This window comes from Clytia hemisphaerica, unplaced genomic scaffold (assembly GCF_902728285.1).
Source record: "Clytia hemisphaerica strain Z4C2 unplaced genomic scaffold, Clytia hemisphaerica genome assembly, whole genome shotgun sequence".
NCBI lineage: Eukaryota > Metazoa > Cnidaria > Hydrozoa > Leptothecata > Clytiidae > Clytia > Clytia hemisphaerica.
The window spans coordinates 1,597,087-1,617,757 of record NW_027104530.1 but is presented as its reverse complement, the minus strand read 5'-3'; the positions used below and the strand labels follow the sequence as shown (position 1 = coordinate 1,617,757).

The 20,671-nt window shown below is 36.0% G+C and overlaps 2 protein-coding genes across 2 annotated transcripts; both read right to left on the bottom strand.

The window, feature by feature from the left end:
• Positions 1 to 5,482: 5,482 nt before the first annotated feature.
• LOC136822335 (uncharacterized) lies at positions 5,483 to 7,701 on the bottom strand. Its single transcript, XM_067078574.1, has 2 exons — positions 7,602 to 7,701; positions 5,483 to 7,111 (listed from the first exon to the last, which is right to left on the bottom strand). The coding sequence occupies exon 2, from the start codon at positions 7,083 to 7,085 to the stop codon at positions 5,595 to 5,597; it is 1,491 nt and encodes a 496-aa protein (XP_066934675.1). The 5' UTR covers positions 7,086 to 7,111; positions 7,602 to 7,701; the 3' UTR covers positions 5,483 to 5,594.
• Positions 7,702 to 10,402: 2,701 nt separating this feature from the next.
• Positions 10,403 to 20,431, bottom strand: LOC136822371 (ATP synthase subunit beta, mitochondrial-like). The gene is given in 8 exon segments (XM_067078611.1): positions 10,403 to 10,568; positions 11,046 to 11,213; positions 11,422 to 11,757; positions 12,240 to 12,439; positions 12,442 to 12,582; positions 12,759 to 13,055; positions 14,787 to 15,017; positions 20,253 to 20,431. Coding segments are annotated over 8 exon segments (1,617 nt in total). The 5' UTR covers positions 20,365 to 20,431; the 3' UTR covers positions 10,403 to 10,436.
• Positions 20,432 to 20,671: the final 240 nt, after the last annotated feature.

The window sequence follows — 20,671 nt, the reverse complement described above, 5'->3', positions numbered from 1 at the left end:
ATCTGGTGGAGCTATGATCATAAATTTTGGCAGAAATGAAATAGGTTAGTTATTAATTGTCACAAAATTTCAAAGCCGTGCGAAAATTTTTCGTTGTTCTATTATCAAAAGTTCACAAACGTGGTGGAGTCCACCCCTCCCCCCTCCCTGATAAGGATAGGGTTAAAGGAAGAAACTATCACGATTACGCGATATTCGGCCAAATCGCGAATATTAAGTTACGCGAAATTCGCGCTTTTTCCTCCTCGCGGAAGTTTCTTCCTTTAAAGTATTGCTTTGCAAATAAAGATTCAAATTTGAGTCATCCACGAAATTTATGAAAATAGCTCATCCGCGAAAATAAGTTCCCGCTAAATTTTATCCCATTTAAAAAAAGTAATTTTAAGAAAAAGTCCAAATGATATTGAAAGAATATTTTTTAATCTACCAAAATAAAAAATAATGTAATTGATGCCGCGGGAATAAATGAACGGTCAGCGCTGGCACTGCCGCCAGGGACTGAAATGGTTAAGAAAATAGGGTCATATCCATCGCCATTCGCCATTTTACCAAAAAAGGGCTCGACATGGAAAGGGTTAACAACTTACACCGAATTCCGTAATTACGATGTCTTGCGCATAAGACATGCAAACGGCGCCCGCAGTCGAAGCTCTGATTAGCGGATTTTTTTCCCCGTTTTACTTTCAGTATCAGTGACCTTCACAACGTTCTTAAAGGTAGACAGTTCCAATTAGCGCATATATATCAGAGCCTCGACTATATCTTTCAGAATTTCGTCACCTTTCCCATGTGGTATTATGGTAGTTGAATTCTGAAACATAAAAAATTAAACTTAATTCGGAAAAGATACAACAGGTTAAAGTTTAACCCGGAAAACGACGGTACGACGGCTGGCTAGTGTCTAAGATAATATGTATTATCTTTGCTAGTGTATAGTGACTTTTTGAAAATTTTATTTTAAATTTTTCTTTTCTTTTCTCATTTTAATATCACTAACATATACTAAATACCACCATTTTTGACTCTATATAAAGAAAATAGAAAAAAAATCGTGACTTTAGGAATTTTTGGGCCTTTTTTATCAAATCAACCGAACTGTTCAAAGAGACTCAATGTTAAATCGTAAAAGCTCAAAAGAGCATCTTTGGTACTACCATAGTTATTATGAACAATATCTGAGAAAAGTTCTTGTCCAGAAGGATTGTTGGCACGAAAAAGCGCGTTTCTTGATTCGAATGCATGTTCTATTGTACCAAGAGGATCTCGACCAAATTGATCGTTTCGTGTAAGTTCTCCACCGCTTTCTTCGTACATTCTAACAGCCTCTGGCGTACTAGGAATTAAAGCTCTCTCGATATCGACGGTTTGCTTTGTTTGCTGCATATTCTGGATTGGAATGCACCCATTACTTCCAGGAACTCTATGATAGTTCCAAGAATCAATGAGATGTTGGGCTGCGTCTTTTACAATATAGGCGGACAGCCAAGAAAAACAATATTTTAAAACTGGATCAGTCATGTCTAAGTCATCGACTTCTTGGATTTCTATGAACGCACGTTTTATAGGGTAGTTCACACGCGAATTCAGTTCGGGCCAAAAACGCTCAATTACGTTATTCTGAGTTGAAGCAGTTTGTCTCCACGGAGCTTTTTCTTGATGTCTACGATAAATCTTCAATGTTTCTTGGACAAATATACACAATACAAACTCCATTCCATGATCTATTCTGAGTTGATTCCACAGCCCATATGTTATAAGTGCTGGTCGAAAGACGAACTCGTATATGAGAATCGGATTCTTCACTGGCATATTAGCATATCCACAAATCATTCGAGAACATCCATCAATTAAGGCTACGTGAGTGCATCCGAATGTTTGTCCAATTTTTTCGTTTTGATCCATATGGCATTTGTAGCCAAAGAAAGGCGCATAGTACGGGATAGGATTTGTTCTTTCAAATATGTCTCTTGTTCTTTCTTCGAACGCATTTGGAGCCACACGTAAAAGACTTTGACATACTCTTCTTTGCGAGACAACTCTTTCCGTTGATCCCATCCAAGCTCTTATACTTCCTTGCATCATGGTTCGCCCATAGCCATGCCCATATAATTCAATGAAACCACTTACTGCAGCATCGAGTTGATCATCTGAGATTCTCCTGATATTATTTGAGCGACAGTATCTTCTTACACTTCTTTCACTTATCCCTCTAACATTTGGGTAGTTCTGCTGAATGGAATCAGCAATATTTCTATGCGTCAAGCCTGTCCATATCATTTGTTGTATCACCTCAACTTCCAAAAGTTCTTCCAGTAGAGCCATGTTGTCTTGTTTGTCGATGATTATCAAGACAAAGTCTTGCATGTCATTGTTTGCCCTCGCCACGCAACCCCACGTGGCGTATAATAGATTAATTTCAGTTACGAGAAGCAAAGAGGCTGAAATGAGATCTGAGAGGCTGAAATGAGATCCGAGAGGCTGAAATGAGATCTGAGAGGCTGAAATGAGATCTGAGAGGCTGAAATGAGATCTGAGAGGCTGAAATGAGATCTGAGAGGCTGAAATGAGATCTGAGAGGCTGAAATGAGATCCGAGAGGCTGAAATGAGATCTGAGAGGCTGAAATGAGATCTGAGAGGCTGAAATGAGATCTGAGAGGCTGAAATGAGATCTGAAAGGCTGAAATGAGATCTGAGAGGCTGAAAATGAAATGAGATGTGATTTTAATTGAGTCTCTTTGATCTAACTTTTTTAATCTGAGAACCTAAAAAGGAAGTTTTTGATTCGAAACACAGGATTTCGATTGGCCGTAAAGGTACTGCCATGCTTAGGAGGACCTTAGGATCTGAGGATTCAAAAGTTCAAAAATAGTCCAATAAGGCTCAGAATATAGCCTGGAAGTCTGCCAACCCCTCCCTAATTGAAATATTCCATTAAATTAAAGAGATAGCCCAAAGTCGACTTTCTCGCCTGAACTTTAAATCTTGAAAAACGTTAAAATAACCGGAATTCTCATTATATTTCAACCATGATTGTAGCGCAACATTATTCTTGGTAAGTTTAAACTTAAGATCGTATTTCTTAAAGCTAAAAGAGATAGCAGATGTTTTAGATGATTCACGTGCACGGTAGAAATATTGACATAACGAGACAAGCACAAAGGATCGCCGTAGGTCTTTTGAATCGAAAAAAGGTTACTGAAAATTTACAAAATTGGGTGAATAATGATATTATTGGTCATATCTATCCTACAGTGTGTCCGGAGGATAGTAGAATAACAAATCCTCAAGTTCCTCAGTTTTCTATTAGAAAAATCCGTTGAAGCAACAGATCCTGAGGATTTTTTTGTACCAATCTGTTCCCCTTTTTTCCGGATACACTCTACTGTTTGTTTTTTACATTATTTTTGGCATATTTTTTGTAACAGTGAAAAACACCTCAAGGAATCAAGATTAAGATCCAGATAGCGAAGTTTCGAGATGACGAGTGTTAGAGATAGCGAGCACTTTTAGCCTAAATTTGCTTGCCAAAAATATAAAGTGCTTTAGGTGACCAGCATCAACTGCTCGGGATATGTATTTTTGGTAAGCTTGATGAAGTCAAATGTATGCTTACGATTATCAGTTCACTATTAAAGTTTTATTGATGGAAAATGCCTTATATTTTCTGGTCTGTAAATTATTACATTTTCCCAATTTCATCTAATTCAAAATAAGCAGAAACGCATTTTCAACACATGACAATTTTAAAAGCGTTTCAACTTTGATTTACATGACTTGATGACAAGTGAGATATTTCAAATTGAGTCAATTTTATTCAAATCAAAAGTAGCCAGAAAAGTGGTCTGTAAAATAGCAAAGGCACTTAACAACTGTTAAGTCAGACTTCTAAACTAAGAATGTATATAAAGTTATAAATATTATCAACAAAAATGCTTCAATTGATTGAAAATATCAGTCTCAGACAACGTTTGAGGTGTCAAAACAAGAGGAGATCTTAATTTTTATGAAAAATTCGCAATATTCTGGTCTGTAAATACAACATTTTTCATTCCACCATCTCGAAACTTTATGAATGTTCTGGCCTTAAAAACTAACATCTGTGAAATTTTAATGAGGTTTACCTTGGCCTTTTGCTGAGCTATAAAGAAAAACGTCAAAATTTTTTCTTTATTTTTTGGGGGCAGTTTTGACAATTTTTCAAAATAAATGGACTGTAATCAAAAAAATAGTCGTCTAAAATCCATAAAACTTTCCACAATGCTACAACTATACCGACTACGAGCAATGAAGGCATTAACATCTATTTCATGGAAGAATTTGGCCCTGTGTGAAATTGAAAAGTTTTATTTTTTTTTTAAATTAGATTTTTTCACAAAATTTTGATATTCGGGTCTGTAAAATACACATTATTCGTGCTACCATCTTGAAATTTTTCACACACAATCTTTGATGCTTTATCTTAAACCCTGGAAAGTTTTAATAGGTTTTGATATGTAGTTCATGAGATATCTTGAAATGCAGTACCCTACCCCAGGCAAATCGGCTCCAAAAACGATTGCCACGTACCCTCGAAACACCCCCTCTAAAAAGTTATTACCCCCTGGTTAGCCTGAAAACCATCGCGATTCTCAAAATTTAGATGTGTTTGAACCCAAAAACAGTTTCAAACCTCATGCCCCATATTGCCTGGACTATCAGGTAACTAAAAGATTCATTCAACCTACTCAATCATTAGTTTTGAAGATTTTCTAACCAAAGGCACTTTAATTCCAATCCCAATACACCTATCGGCCTTTTAGGGGACTGGTAATGGATGTGCAAGGAACATTTGTTCTCGGCACATGGTATTTTCAAACTACAATCCCTGCAATTAAACCAAGCAGATTCCCGCCAAAACTCTAGAGGCATTTTCCCGAGTCTATACGGCAAAAGTGCCTGCTGCTTTTAGAATTCTAATAACTTAGCTATATTGACTTTATCGCTTCAATGGAAGGTTATCATTTTACATTTTTCACAAGAGTGCTCACTCCTCTCATGAAGGTATAAAGAAAAAAGGAGTTGAATTTTTCGGTGATTGGTCGTTAAAGTATTTTGATTTCTTTTATGAAATGTATCAAAAGAAATTCTAAGCTCGCCCGATGAAATTAGACTTTTTTAGTAGAACTCGAGTTAGCTCTGAACATTGTTATTATCAGTATTGAAGATTTCTAGCCTTCTAATATACGAAAATTAAATAAAACTTCGTCTTCGTTCAAATTACCCCCCCCCCCTCTTATTCCATCCCCCCTGCTTATTAGAATTTGGAAAATTTTCCTACCCCCTGCTTATTCGGACCCCCCTCCCCCGTCTATTCGGGAGACAAGAGTACGAACTGTGATATTATTGAAAGTTCTTTCATATTCTGCCTTGGTTCTCATGTTAAAGTCACCAAAACTCTCTCGGTTACGCTTAATCCGCCTATTTGGATTTCCAAACAAGGAATATTACATGTGAATTTTTAAACTGTGGTTTCTATTGGCCGACTCATCCAGAATAAGGATAAGTATGCAAATAAATTCAATACATTTTTTAAAAACGTAGTATCGCTAATCAGTTATTCATCTTTAAAGGGCGAGTGTAGAAGTGATATTTTTTCCTTTGTATCACCTATATCATCTTCTTCCAGTTTATGCCGCCCTTCTAGTATTTCTATTTCTCCCTGATTTTTTAGCACATCTCTCTCTTGTTCTTCATCTTTACAATCTGCCACATGCGCCACTTGCGGAATATCGATGGTGATTCTCATAACATTTGGTAATGGATAAGTAGCTCCAATTTCAATAGTGACATCGTCACTTTCAGATGGAACTACTAATGATCCTATTTGATTAGACAACTCTGGAGATGATAATGGTGTTTCGGGCATATCGACTGGCTCTTCAATACAGGATATCGGCCCATTAACGTTGTCCAATATCTCTTCTATGACTTGTGCGCGCAGTGGATGAGAAATCACTTTTTGATCGTACTTGGAGCTTTCATCTTCTTGTAGATTTGTATCTCCAAGAAGCGAAGCGTTATTATCATTATCAGCAAATTCTAACTGCATTACATCAATTGGCTTTACGTTAGCCTCCTCTATATTGTAGAGCTCTCGTCTACAATTAACAGCCTCTTCTATAATCTCCTTAGGTAATGAACTACTGAATGATTGATTCAGTTCTGCGACTGGGACTTCCAAATCTTCATTCTTTTCATCAAGTTCAGACTCTGTATTATCAGTTTCTCTTTCTTGCCCTATATCAAAATGACATTTGCTCTTTTCTGGAATGGAATTTGAATAACCTGCTTGTGATTGACATTCCTCGGTCGTTTCGATAAGCTGTTCTTGCTGGTTATCTGAAGTTTCACGATGCTTGAGATTCTGCACGGTTTGTTCTTTCATTTTGCCACCATGCGGTTGTAAGAGGTTGTATTCAAACGTTTTCATTTTAATTTCTTCGATTATTGCAGCTTTTCTCATTTCAGGGTCCAAATTCCAAAGTTTTGTATCATCGTCGAGGCTTTTCTCGTGTACCATTGAGGTCTTTGCTTTTTGTTTGACTTGGTAGTCATGGTTTCCTGTCCCTCCGTCTTGTTCATCCAATAACTTTAACGTCTCTTCATTTTGACCGTCCTTTCCAACTTGCTTGTTTTTATTTCCTCTTTTCTTTTTCTCTCTAGTGAATGGCTCGTCCATCATGGTTTCCAAAATCTCAGCTCGAAGTTCATTATAATCTTTCATGCTTTTACATGCGACCAGTTTTAAGCTCAAAACTTTGAATTTCTTGGATGAATCCTCCTGGACATTGCGTTTATCAAAGGGTTTGAAAACTCCAATCAAACTCGATATGATCGTCGCCAAGCCAGTGAATATAGGAACAATATAAAACGGGATTGAACCTTCCAGAACGGACAATACAGTAGCAATTGAAGTGAGAATTATGAGCGAAATATTGGCATAAGTATTGACTTTGTTCCAAAACAAAGCTTCTTTTTGATGGACTCTGTGTCTTTCTTTTGATAAATCGATATAATTTTGTAAATTGACGATAATTGATGACATCTTCACGGTTGACCAGTAAACGTAGTCTAAAAGAAGAAAAAAATTATGATATGCGAAATTAAAAGCTTTTAGATGGTTAGATGTTATTAACTTGTTGTAATATCTTGTGATTGCTTATCCACTTAGAATAGTCAATTTTGAGCGTCTAAGAATCAAATTTTCCACATTTAAAAGTTTCGTTTGGTTAAATCTTTATTTTTTCTTTCAAATTTTTATAATTTAACTTAAGGGAACTTAATTTGGCGGGAACTAATTTTGGCGAATTTGGTGAATTTAGATGAAATTCGCAAAATTTAGTTCCCGTCAAAATTAAATTTTTTGTTTCCTTGCCTCCTAAATAACCCCTGAAATTCATCAAAATCGCTCAAAATAAGGCAAAATAGAACAGATTTATGCTGTCATTCGCCGAAATTAGTTCCCGCCAAAATTAAATTTTTTTAAGATTTTCGCCACTCGCCAAAATTAGTTCCCGCCAAAATCAGTTCCCTTAAGGTAATCGTTTCTACAAAAACTTACATTATAATATACTCAACTTGGCAACTACGTCTTCAATCAACTTTTTCTTGATATCAAGATACGATATTTTACTTACAAACTACAAGCCGATTTTTTCTAATCGTCATTTTTCAATTTAAAAGATTTTTCTCTCAATTTCTCTGAATTTTTCTCATTTTTTTCTATAATAAAGTGATTTTGATTTTTAATAAATGTGTAATCAGAACCTATTCATTTTGATTGTACAACTTTTCAAAAGCGTTAAATTGAATTATAAATCATCACCTTTAAGCTAATTGGATCATAGCTAAACTTAAACATTTTCTGTTGTCAGAATCAAGCAAAGCTAATGGGATCCTTTAGCTAAACTTAAACATTTTATGTCGTTAACTTTTACTTAAATTTACCATGCTTATTTCACTCACATTTATCCAATGCGTCTATGGTATGGGGTTCAACTATTACACAGAATTCTAGAATAGGCAAACTGCAAAAGAAAAGTTTAACTGGCTCAAGTTCTAATACTGAATCTTACTAGTCCTCTCTTTTCAAATTTCCCGCACCCTTACCAAATCCTATATCCTATATTCATTTGTTGTAACATACATACAAATGAAAAATGGCTAATCACACATTCCTTTGAAAAAGTCCATATCACTATCACGGCTCAAAGAATTTTGAAAAAATAAATTTTGGTTTAAAATCTCTATTCAATATCAATAGAAGTATTGTAGCAACAACTTGCAACAAGCCTTTGCAGCTTGAGAGAACGAGGTTCGCAATCATTTTTGCATTACACGGCCTTACACCCCATTACGGTGAGAAGAAGAGTGTATAACTATCGAACTATAAGCAACCCCCAAGGGGGGGTAGGGTAGAGAGCTGACGGTGACGGGTATAATTTAATCTTTAATCTTCCTAGTTTTTTCCCGACCTTTTCAGTGGAACTGAAATTCGATTTTCTTATTTTTCCAACCCTTAGTGGGACTTCGGAAGTTTATCAAATAAACCACATTGTCATACCCGTTTCCCCGCCCCCGCCGTTACCACCCTTCATTTGCCTTAGTGCTACGACCAATCGGAGGGCGGTCCACGCCCGATGCATGTCTCGGTTTTCCAAGACGTCAAATGATGTTTTTGACAAAAAGTTCTAAGACAGCGAGGCAATAGTTACGGATAAACAAAACAACATGGCGAGACTGGTGAGTGTGTTCAAAAAGTTTAAAACAACTTTATTTTTAGCTTCTGCAGGAAAGATTGTATGCCATTCTTTTTTGATTTTATGGCTTTTCTCTTCATTATTGTAACAGGCCTTGTTACAATAGAATCTTCAATAGTTTTGTCCAGCCTGTACATAATAAGCAGACAGTTAAATACAGCCAGATTCTGATGCACAAATTCACAATTTGGTTAACAATTATTTTTAGCCAAAACTTAAAGCAAGCTGCAGATCTTAATGGGTAACTTTTGACCCCTACTCACTTCATTCCCAAAAACATCAGGGCATGCAGCTTTTTGGCAACTAAAAATTTACCTCTTCTTAAGGTCGCTTTATACAGTCAGTATTTACAGTTCTGCAAAATACATAGCTATTCGGTAATTTTCTCGGAAGCGATATCAGAGCCCGATTCGCATCCCCTATATCAAAACTAATTTGGTATGCATGCAGCCTAGTCCAGATTAGGTTTTAATAGGGAGGTTAAGTATCAACAAAGATAGATCTACGTGACGAACGGACCTTTTCTCTGCAAGATGGTAAGGGCAGCAAAGTAGGTGTTATATCTTCTTTGTTCAACAACGAAGATTTTCACGGTTTTTCGTTCTTGAGTTGTTTTAGCCTGGATTCTAGAAAATGCAGGTCCACATGTTTACTCAGGTTGCGAGTCAATACCCGTCCGTTCGTCGCGCTGATTTATCTTTGATACTTATTAACCTCCCTAATGGCTTTTTATTTAAAAAAAAAGTTTTTCCAAACGATGACGTCATAAAATTAAATTTTAAAATCTTTACTCATCTTCAGAGGCTTTCAAAATCTAAATATCTGTTCGACTGTAATACAATACACGTTTTTTTTTTAAGAAACATGCTGAAGCTGAGAAAATAAATTTTAGAAACATTTAAGGCTCAAAAGGCCGATTTTTTAAGAAACTGCTCGAGGCTGAGAAAATAAATTTTAGAAACATTTAAGGCTCAAAAGGCCGATTTTTTAAGAAACTGCTTGAGGCTGAGAAAATAAATTTTAGAAACATTTAAGGCTCAAAAGGCCGATTTTTTAAGAAACTGCTTGAGGCTGCTTGGTAAAACTAGTTTTTTAAAAAAAAATAAGAACGTGTAGTCGATTTTGTAAATACCATGTTTGGGCTTTCTTCCAAGTGGTAGAAACTTTGTCATGACGTCAGTTTTTGAATGACGTCAAATTATTTTCTCTTCCTGGAAATTTGTGTCATAATGGAGAACTGTATCACATTTCGTGGCCATAGCTCTTCTAGATCAAAAATAATGAAGGGTGGTAGATCCTACCCTTCGGATACAAAAATCGAAAAAGGTTGGGGTTAACAGGGTTAAATTTTGTCAAATTTGGCCCAGAGTTGCCATGTCCTAAATTTCTGCTATTGGATGGCTTTTAAAAAGGTATATGATAGGAACATGGTGACCAGATATTAAAATGCAGAAAAAGGAATCGTAGAGACAAGGACTTGTGAAGAAATTTGACAAAAGATTTATACAAATTTATTTCGAATTTATTAACACCCTAGACAGGCAAGTATTACTGGTCGGTAAATGTACATTTAAAAATAAGTATATTAAGTATAAATTGTGATATTTTTATTGGTTGGGTTTTTTAAATTTGACGAACTAAGATGTTTCTTCAGCGAGTCTGTTAGCCTTTTCGACGACGTCATTGATATCACCAACCATGTAGAAAGCGACTTCGGGAAGATGATCTAATTCTCCTTCTAAGATTTTCTTGAATCCACTGATGGAATCCTGAAAAAGAAACAAATTATGTTCATTTTCTGTATAAACGTCACACCAAAAAACACTTCGACAGAATTATAAGCAAATGTGACCCAAATTTACCATTTTTAAACGGTTTTTCGCCCAAATTGGCCCAAAAAATTATTTTGAAAATCAGATCAGATATACATAAGAAACATAAGAAAAAATAAAAAAAAACACCAAGGCAGCCGCGAGAAATGCTCATTTTCCCTAAAAATAATTGAAGGAATTTCCCCAAATAAGAAAATCCGATTTTTACGGCTAAACAAAATTTCCCGGGAAAAACGGCCTTGGTTTTAGACCGTAGCCCTCTATCTTGATGAAAAAATCAGACAAAACTGAGAGTCAATCCCGAGAAAGCTGGTAACAGACGAACGAAGGTTAAATTAAAGGACCTCCAACCGAGGTAGGTCCAGAAAACAAACAAAGCCAAACTTCTGATTTGCAATCAACACTTTTACTCACTTGAAGAGAAACTAATTTGCCAATATGACCAGTGAAGATTTCGGCGACTTGGAAAGGTTGAGATAAGAAACGTTGGATTTTACGGGCACGGGCGACGGTGTTCTTGTCTTCTTCAGACAATTCATCCATACCAAGGATAGCAATAATATCTTGTAATGATTTGTGATCCTGGTGAAAAAAAAATCAAGATTTGCGAGTTAAACTTTCTGACACCTGATGTGGAAATTCTTTTTAAAAGCTAAAGGTCGGAAACATTTTTAACCATAGAGTTTTTGCGTGATCGTGCTTACAGACTTTGCTAAAGTTGGTCCGAATCCTCAATCAAGAGGTATCAGACAATAAAATAAGACAGAGATGAAAGGATTAATTAACTTACTTGGAGGATCTTTTGAACAGAACGGGCAACATCGTAATGTTCTTGTCCAACAATATTTGGATCAAGGATACGCGAGTTAGAGTCAAGGGGATCGACAGCTGGGTAGATACCCAATTCAGCAATACCACGAGATAAGACAGTGTTGGCATCCAAATGAGCAAAAGTGGTGGCTGGAGCAGGATCGGTCAAATCATCAGCAGGCACATATATAGCTTGGACAGAGGTGATAGATCCCTTTCGAGTGGTGGTAATACGTTCCTGCATAGTACCCATGTCAGTGGCAAGGGTTGGTTGGTAACCGACAGCGGATGGGATACGACCCAAAAGAGCAGATACCTATATTTGAACAAAATTATATATTCTTTAAACATAGTACAAGGGTGTTTAGTGTCAAGATTTGAGATTCGACTGGTCGAGCTTGTTTGCTACAGTGCAAAGATTTGTTGACGTAATTTATGAACAATTTTTATCAGCTGTTATCTACCTTAAGAAATTTTGGCGGGAATTTAATTTGGCGGATGGCCAAAAAAGTTTTTTCAGAGGGAATTTAATTTGGCGGATGGACGAAAAAACTAAATTTGGCGGGAATTTAATTTGACAGTCGCTTAAAAATTTAACCTGATGGCGTCAAAACAGCGAAAGAATAGCAAAAACACCTTAAAAGAGATCATATTTTCAAAATGTTTAATTTGGCAGAATTTAATTTGGCGGATGGCGGAAAAAAGAAATTTTGGCGGGAACCTAATTTGGCGGATTTCAGTCAAATCCGCCAAAATTTCTTCCTTTAAGGTAATGGGAACTTTAAAGTGTTGGCTTACCTCAGAACCAGCTTGAGTAAATCTGAAAATATTGTCAATGAAAAGCAATACATCTTGTCCTTCCACGTCACGGAAATATTCGGCAATTGTTAATCCAGTTAAAGCAACACGGGCACGAGCACCTGGGGGTTCGTTCATTTGTCCGTATACAAGAGCTACTTTGGATGAATTGTCTTTTAAGTTAATGACACCGGTTTCCCAAATTCGTGGTACAAATCGTTACCCTCACGAGTACGTTCACCAACACCAGCGAAGATTGAGTAACCACCATGGGCAACAGCAACGTTGTTAATAAGTTCCATAATTAAGACAGTTTTGCCTACACCAGCACCACCAAAGAGACCTTAAAGATAGATACATATGATTTTACAAGTTTACACGCCCTTGAATATTTGGAGACAAATGAGAGAAATTGACCTTGAGAAATTTACTCTAGTTGAAGAACTTATTCTCAAAGCCGGTTGAGAACGCTCAATTTTGAGTTATAACAAGAAATGAATGCAAGAAAACTTGACTAACCAATTTTTCCTCCTTTAGCATATGGAGCCAACAAATCTACAACTTTGATACCAGTTTCTAAAATTTCTTGGTTGACGTTCATTTCGATAAATTCTGGAGCTTCAGTGTGAATGGGTGATTTGATTTTTGTTTCGATTGGTCCCCTCTCGTCAATGGCTTCACCAATAACGTTCATAATTCTACCCAATGTTTCAGGGCCTACAGGAACACTGATTGGATCGCCAGTATCAACAACATTCTGTCCACGGACAAGACCTTCAGTACCGTCCATAGCAATGGTACGGACAACATTTTCTCCTGTGGAAGATAAAATGAGCACAAGAATACGATGGTTATATTCCCTAGGATAACATATCAAACCAAAACAGCTAACAGTAACACTGCTCTATGCTACAGAAAATTTGTAAATGCCAGAATTGTTTGACAGAAAACTTTAATTTACTTCTTTAAAACAAGGAAAAAAGGGGCTATTACGTGGTTTTCATGTTTCTACAAGCACAATTCACTTTTTAAACTTTCACAATGATCGTAGTTGAGTAGCTTTTCTGAATTTACATAAATCAATTAATATGCGATGCCTTAAACCAAAACCACAAAAGGAAAGGCCTTGCCAAAACACCCCTACCATAAAATCTACAAAAGCATGAAAATTGACAAGATAACTGATCAGATTTTCCTAATTTTCAAATCATGGGACAAGCTGGTGTTTTTACAAGCTCTTTTTTGATTTGGTTGGTCGTTAACCTGTCATTAAACAATTTTGTTACTTTTTCTAAAGAACGCGTCATCTCTTTTACTTTTAATGACCAATTAGTGAAGTAAGTATCTTATAAAAACTCCAGAACATCCCCAAATCATGGGTCTACAAAGGACGCCAAAATGGTTAAAACTTTTTTGAAAATGATGCTTTATTTTGAAAATTATTATGGCATTGTCGATTTGTGTATGTAATGACTTCCTCTAGTCGAAATTTCAAATCCATACTTTAATCCGTTCAAAAGATATCAGTTTGCATTTTTCAAAAAAATTATCAACCCTGTTTGCAGCAGTAAATTCTGGATAAATATCATTTAATAAGAATTACATATTCATATTAACATATATCCGTATACTTTAGGCGTCGAAACTTTTGCGAAGTAAAATAATCTGAAATTTACGACATTTTGTTGCCTGTTTGACAATTTTGTCTACCAGCATAAACTTTCGCAAATGGACAGCGATTTTTCTTAGCACTTTGAGCAGGAACTGTTTTTGTTAACTCAGATTGAAATTCTAATATATGCCTGAAATAGAACTTGCTCAGCAAAGCTGTACATTGATGAAGTAGGGAGTCTTGTGATGTTCAGAGGGTGAAAGCTCCCAAAACTCTTGAACACTAGGATAATCATATATTGTTGCTCATAAATAACAAAAAAGGGTAATTTTGCTAGCAAAGAGCTTATTTATTTTGGATTGAGTTAATGCTGTTTTGCTTCTGAAAATTGATAAAAAGTGGTTAGCTGCATCAATAATGACTGAATTTGGCATTAATAACTGAATTGCCAAGACTGCAAGACTCTCACCTACAATTGATGAGGTCATTTTTTTCCTTCAAATTCTGACGTCATTTAATTAAGCAGGGTTAATCAAAATCTTTTAGAAAAATGAAGTTAAATAAAAGTGACTTGTGAAATCTCAAGGCTATAGCTCTATTTTTAAACGTGAAAGAATAAACCCACCCTGGCTAAATTCTAAGCAAAGTATTGAAGAAGTTTTACATGCAAACTCTCAATAAATTTCTTGAGGCACTGGCATTTTCTTTAGGGTCAAAAACTTCTCCAGTATAGATTTTTAACATGATTTAAAATATTTGTGTAACCTATCAGCTCTGGACTGCCTGGACCGCCCCAATTCTATTACCCAACATACAGCCCTATAGCAAGCTAGCCCCAGAATTTTTTAAAAATACAGCCCCCAATCAAGTAAAAAAGGCTTAGCCCCCCTCAAGCTCAGGTGGGGAGGGGGGGGCCCATTATAAGAAATGCTTACCTAAATGTTGAGCAACTTCTAAGATAAGTCTAGAGTCACGACCATGAACTTCAAGAGCATTGAGAATCGGAGGTAAATCATTGTCAAATTGTACATCTACAACAGCACCAATGACTGCAACAATGTGGCCGACAGCAGCTGCAGCTGCAGGAGTGGAAGTTTGTGTGGCAGCGTCTTTGGCTGCAGCAGCAGCTTGTTTGTTAGTTACATCTGTGCTGACAAATCTTTGACCTATTAGAAAAATAGTGGTAATCAATACCATTTAAAATGATAGAACTGAGTTAGTATTGAATAGTGCAGAATGGGTTGGACTGGTCTTATTATCAAAGCCTGGTAACATTTTTTTATTTACTGTTAAGAGCCATTTTTTTAAGAGTCTTCAGGGTGTGATACCTCATCCTCTTGGATTTTGATGAAATTTTGACCAAATGATCCATCACACAAGAAAATAAGACCCTGAAAATTTCACCTTGATATCTCAAGTAGTTTTGAAGATACAGCGTCTCAAAGATAGGCTACTAAGCAAAAATTGACCGCTAAAAATCATGAACTCTGGTGGGGAGCAGATTTTGAAAGCCAATGAATTTTTATTCAAGTACATTAGAAAGCTGATTTACAGTGGATTTCAAGAACTTTTTGTAGGGAATCAGAAAAAAACAAATCGAGTCTCCAAAATTTCCCCCGAAAATCTCTAGCACCTCCTGTAGAGGGCTTCAAACTTTGTGTAATCTGGGTTTGGAAGCACTTTTAGCTGTCTGCTGATGGTCCTTGAGACTTTTTTGAAGCAAACTTTTGACCTGGAGTGGTTTACTGGTGGGTTTACCGGTCACCGGCCGTTATTTGCAGCACTGTACTTTTGGCATGTTCATATAAAAGCCTGTCACAAACTGAATTGCAACTGGTGCTTTTATTTATTTGATCTTTTTCTTAGTTTGATGATCAAGTCAATTCATTTGATCTTTCTCATTGTCAAGTCAATTCATTTGATCTTTCTCAAAAAAGGTGAGTTTATACACGCGCTCTTCATTAAAAAACGTCTTCCCTACTTTACCACAACATTGTTAATTTTTGTTTATAACCCTGTCTCAATCCAATGCATTTGGTTGGTTTAATCGGAGAAACGTTTTCAATGGGTTATTGAATTTATTTTATTATTCAATAATTATATTGGAACAACTATTTTAGAATCAAAAGGTAATGTGATCCTTTTATTTCTTTTGCTCCTTTATAAGGTTTGATAATTTGTTTTTTTTCATTCGAAATCGTGACCGACAAGATTTTCAGTCGGTCAAATGGCTTTTCCTGTCGGACATTGACCGATGACCGACGCTTATTTGCAGCCCTGTGGACCTACCTGGTTATGCATTTAACACATATATAATTGATATCTACGTGAGCATGAACGTTAAACAATCATTCAGAACACAAATAGCGACGATTTATTAAAATTAGTCGTTTGTTTCTTATAAAAAAAAAAACGTTTAGAAACCAAAATTTCATGCTCTTGAATTTGAAATATTGTTTCATATTCAAGACTTTGTGAGCATAAAAAAACATCTATCTCATCAAAAAATTGAGTAATTTGGCTAAGAACATTGATGTATGCTTATTAATAGTGATTCTTATAGGTAAACATGCGTTTTTTGAGCTGAAAAGTTTTTTTACAAAAATCTGCTCGACCCATCTTTTACCTACTTTCATGCAAAACAATAACAAAAACATTTCAAAAAAACAATATAAAAACCCTTTTTTTGGCCGTTTTTTGGCCCAAATTTGCCCAAAGACATTTTTTTCGAAAATCGGGCTCAGTCACATTCAAGAGTTATGCATCTTTGTGCAAAAAGTCTTAAAGAATGAAAGAGCCAATCTCGAGAAAAGCTAATACCTAAGTAATTGATAATGTGCTTATAAAAAAATATTGAACTTGGCCAGTTTTTCTATAAAAACACGCCAAGCAACCAAAATTTCATGTCTAAACACACATATTCTTCAAAAGTAAGCCCTCATGAGCAAAAAAACTTCTATCTCATAAAGAAATTGAGTAATTTGACTAAGAACATTGATGTATGCTTATTATTAGTGATTCTTATAGATAAACATGCGTTTTTTAAGCCAAATAAATTTTTTTGCAAAAATCTGCTTGAGCCATCTTTTACCTATGATGGTACCCTACTTTCATGCAAAAAATCAGAAAAAATTAACGACCTGATTATTCACAAAGTCCAAAAAAAACCCCGTTATTTAGCCGCTTTTGGCCCAAATTTGCCCCAAATTTTTTTTTTCGAAAATCGGGCTCCGTCACATTTTGGCCACCACTGTTTTGCACTGGGCTAGGACCAAAAATTGATATCGGAATTTCCGACAAAATCATTCAGTATTTTGGAAATTGCAAACCCCTTACACCCCTGATAAGGGGTGGTGGGTGTGCTCTCAAATTTTCAATTTTGCAGTTAGTCATCATGATGTCTGGTACCAACTGCTTGATGCCTCCCTGCCCGAGAAATATTTTCTATCGCATTTTCCATCAGATGACAAAAACACTCGGCCGGCCAGCCACAAAATTTTTTTTTGCTAACCAGTCGAGTGGTGGCTTGGCAAACACTGCGGGAAGGCAAAATAGTAAAATTGACAATTTTCATTTTTTGGACATATCTCCATTTTATACGGCTAAAAACTGCTGTTTGTAAGGTAAAAAGGGGAAAGGGGCGCTGAAATCAGTGTTTCGAAATCGTAATCAGAGCCTTTTTGCCTCTCTTCTTTTTCGGCGCCCCCACAAAAAATTGCTGCTGGTTAGCTGGTTATTTTGTTTGTCATTAACATTAACTATTTTCAAAAAATACGAACTATTTTCAAAAGGCACAAACCTTTTTAAAAGGCACAAACTTTCTTTTCAAAAGGCACAAACTTTTTTTCAAAGGCAGACTGAGACTTTTTTTTGAAGTTTTGTATATAGAACCTGACCTGTGTTGACAAATATATTTTTTATTTCAATGTAATTACTTCAGGGAATAAACAGATGCAGTCAAATCTCATAGGGTCATTTTTCAAGATAATTTTGGAACTGAAAATAATTCACATTCCAAAGCAAGATGGCGGCGCGGAAACAGGTCTATTATTCACGTGCGTTTGGTTTGGGAACGCGAAACACGAACGCAAACTACCCATGTCTAAACTTTTCAATATATTCCAGAACTAACAGATTTTTTGAAATTCTGTAAAAAGGTCTAAGTTCCTGAATAGTTTTACTATGTTCTATGAAAAAATCATAAGCATCAGTCAAATACTCGTTCGAATCTATTTAAGATTGAAGACAAAAAATTTGCGAAGAAAAATAAACCTTGAGCACGAAAATGCTTTTTTAAACACTTTTTTCCACCGAAAAACAAATAACTTTTACAGACTTACCTTCCCCAAACATTGAAGAAGCCTCTACTAATTAAAGTAAATGAGATAAGATAATATAAAACCTTAAAACCAACCAGAATTTAAAACCTTTCGCCCAAAGCAAAAGACGTGCTTTTCTCGCCGCCATTTTGTTTTCGAATGAGAATTCTAGAGAATTCCATTCGTTTCCAGCTCCCGCGGTCTTTTTTCATCCAATCAGATCGCGCGATTTCACTTTCGCTTTCTCTAGTCCAATAAGACTGCGGGATTTGAGTCATGTGACATCTCTATTAAAAAACGCGCGCGAAATACAGAAGAAAATTGGAAAAAGCTGGTTTTTGACTGTTTCTGATCCTAAAGTGCTATTTTTTGGTAAAAGCTATGCAATTTATGTTTGGATTTCTAGAAAGCTTAACCATTCATTGTTAATACATTTTTTATTTGAAAGTAATCTCTTCATGGAATAAAAAGATATAGTCAAATCTTGTAGGGTCATTTTTCAAATTTTTTTTTGCCAAATTCGATTTTCGCATTTCACCATTTTACCCTACGCAAACGCACGTGTATTAAAAGCTTCTTCAATCTTCGGGGAAGAAGAGACTATAGAAGTTATTTATATCTAGTTGGAAAAGTGTTTAAAAAAGCACTTTTTGTGCTCAACGTTCGTTTTCACAAATTTTTGTCTTCCATCTTAAATTTCAAATTTACTTGCAGAATACCAAAACAAGTTTAATGGAAAGCCATAACCATCAGAAGAAAAATGAGGGGTCATTTACCTTCCAATTCTTTAAAGTTCCAAAGATATTCCATTTTGAAGTTCAATTTTTAAAGCATTTTCAATGAAAAAAACGCATTTTAAGTACATAATTTGACTTCCTGAAAAATATACGTTGCTCCAACCAACGAACGTGGTACGTCTCAAAAGCTTAACTATCGCGGGGAACGATGCAAAAAATTCCAGGTCGATAGCTGTTTCGGGTGGCTCGCGCTTTGGATTTTAGAACCCCCGGATAAAAAATTTTGCCGTGCCGCGAACAAGAACTTTGAAAAAACTCACCCGCGAGTACGCATTTTCAAATTTTGAAGGAAAATGAAGACATGATGTGCTGATTTTTTCTGCAAAAGAAAGCTGAATAAATTCTCTACACTTTGGAAAAAATACTTATGTTAAAAGAGGTTTCCTTCCTTGAGGTATGTAAGCTTGAATATTTTTTTTCGAAAATCTATGTTTTGTTACTGCCGCACGCGTAAGGCCTGACCTCCCTAATAAACCAGTATGGATTCCACGAAATCTCGCGCCGAAGATATTTTTCCGTGCAGCAAGCCTCACGCCAAGCAAAATTTCTTTTGTACCAACATTAAATTTTTCAATAAGGGTGCAAGATGGGAAAAGAGGCACATGCGCCAACATAATTAATAAATTGACGCGAGCGCAAGCGAGCGAAAGCAAATTTAGCCAAATGGAAGCTAAAAATCGATGGATTATGGAGTCATTCACGCCGAGCTGGAATTATTACTTTACGCCAACTGAAAATCAAACAATCTTTGTAAGTACCCTTACGCCAATGCGCCAAAAACGTTTCAGTTGTACGCCGAAGAACTTCGGCGTTAGTTACACGAAATCCATACTGGCTAATAAATGAACGATTATTTCACTAGATTTCACTAATGGTTATTATTTCTTATACATAGTAAAACTATTTAGGAGTTTTAAACTTTCTACAGAATTTCAAAAAGTCTGTTAGCTCTAGAGGTATATTAAAAAGTTTAGACATCGGTAGCTCACATTTCTAAACCAAACTGATGGCGTGACTATCAGATGATAGTACAAATGCAACCTCAAACACTGCTTTTACAATGGAATTGTTGGTCTACAATTACTGGCATTTGCTGATAATACTGATTGACATTAAGTGCACCATCATGCTCTAATCAAGGATAGATTTCGAAGATCATGTGGCTAAAGTACTGATTAATGCTGCACACGTTGGACACGTGGTCAATTCCAAGTAGAACTCTTCGAAATTGAGGCTAGTGAAGTTGTTCAAATTTCTATCAAAAATAAATATTCTTCACACTTACAGTTAGCAATACATGCTGGTAAAAGTCTTTGTTGAGTTTTCTCGACAGATTGCCTCAGAAGGGATGATTTTCTTGCATCTCTGGAAACTCGACGAAGCGCCTGTCGAAGCATTTTGCCTGTAGAGTAGTAGCTCGGTCACGTTCAGGCAAAGTGGGTATGCAAGACAACTTATAAACGCATGCGCGCACTGTCTCCTTGCTAAACTCGGACAATAGGTCCGTGACCTCACTTACTTTTCTGCCCTTAAAGAATTGAAACGCGTATAATATAATATAACTAGGTCACAGTGTAGCACACTGAGGCGACCGCGGTCAAATCTTATGAAATTTATGAATTTGTACACCATTTACTGTTTAATATGAACAGTACATATAGAAAGGTCTGGTCTCCATGTAAGGCTACATTTAGGCGACCTATA

Excerpts from the sequence above, each read along its gene's own strand:
- LOC136822335 (XM_067078574.1), bottom strand. The coding sequence starts at position 7,085 with ATGTCATCAATTATCGTCAATTTACAAAATTATATCGATTTATCAAAA.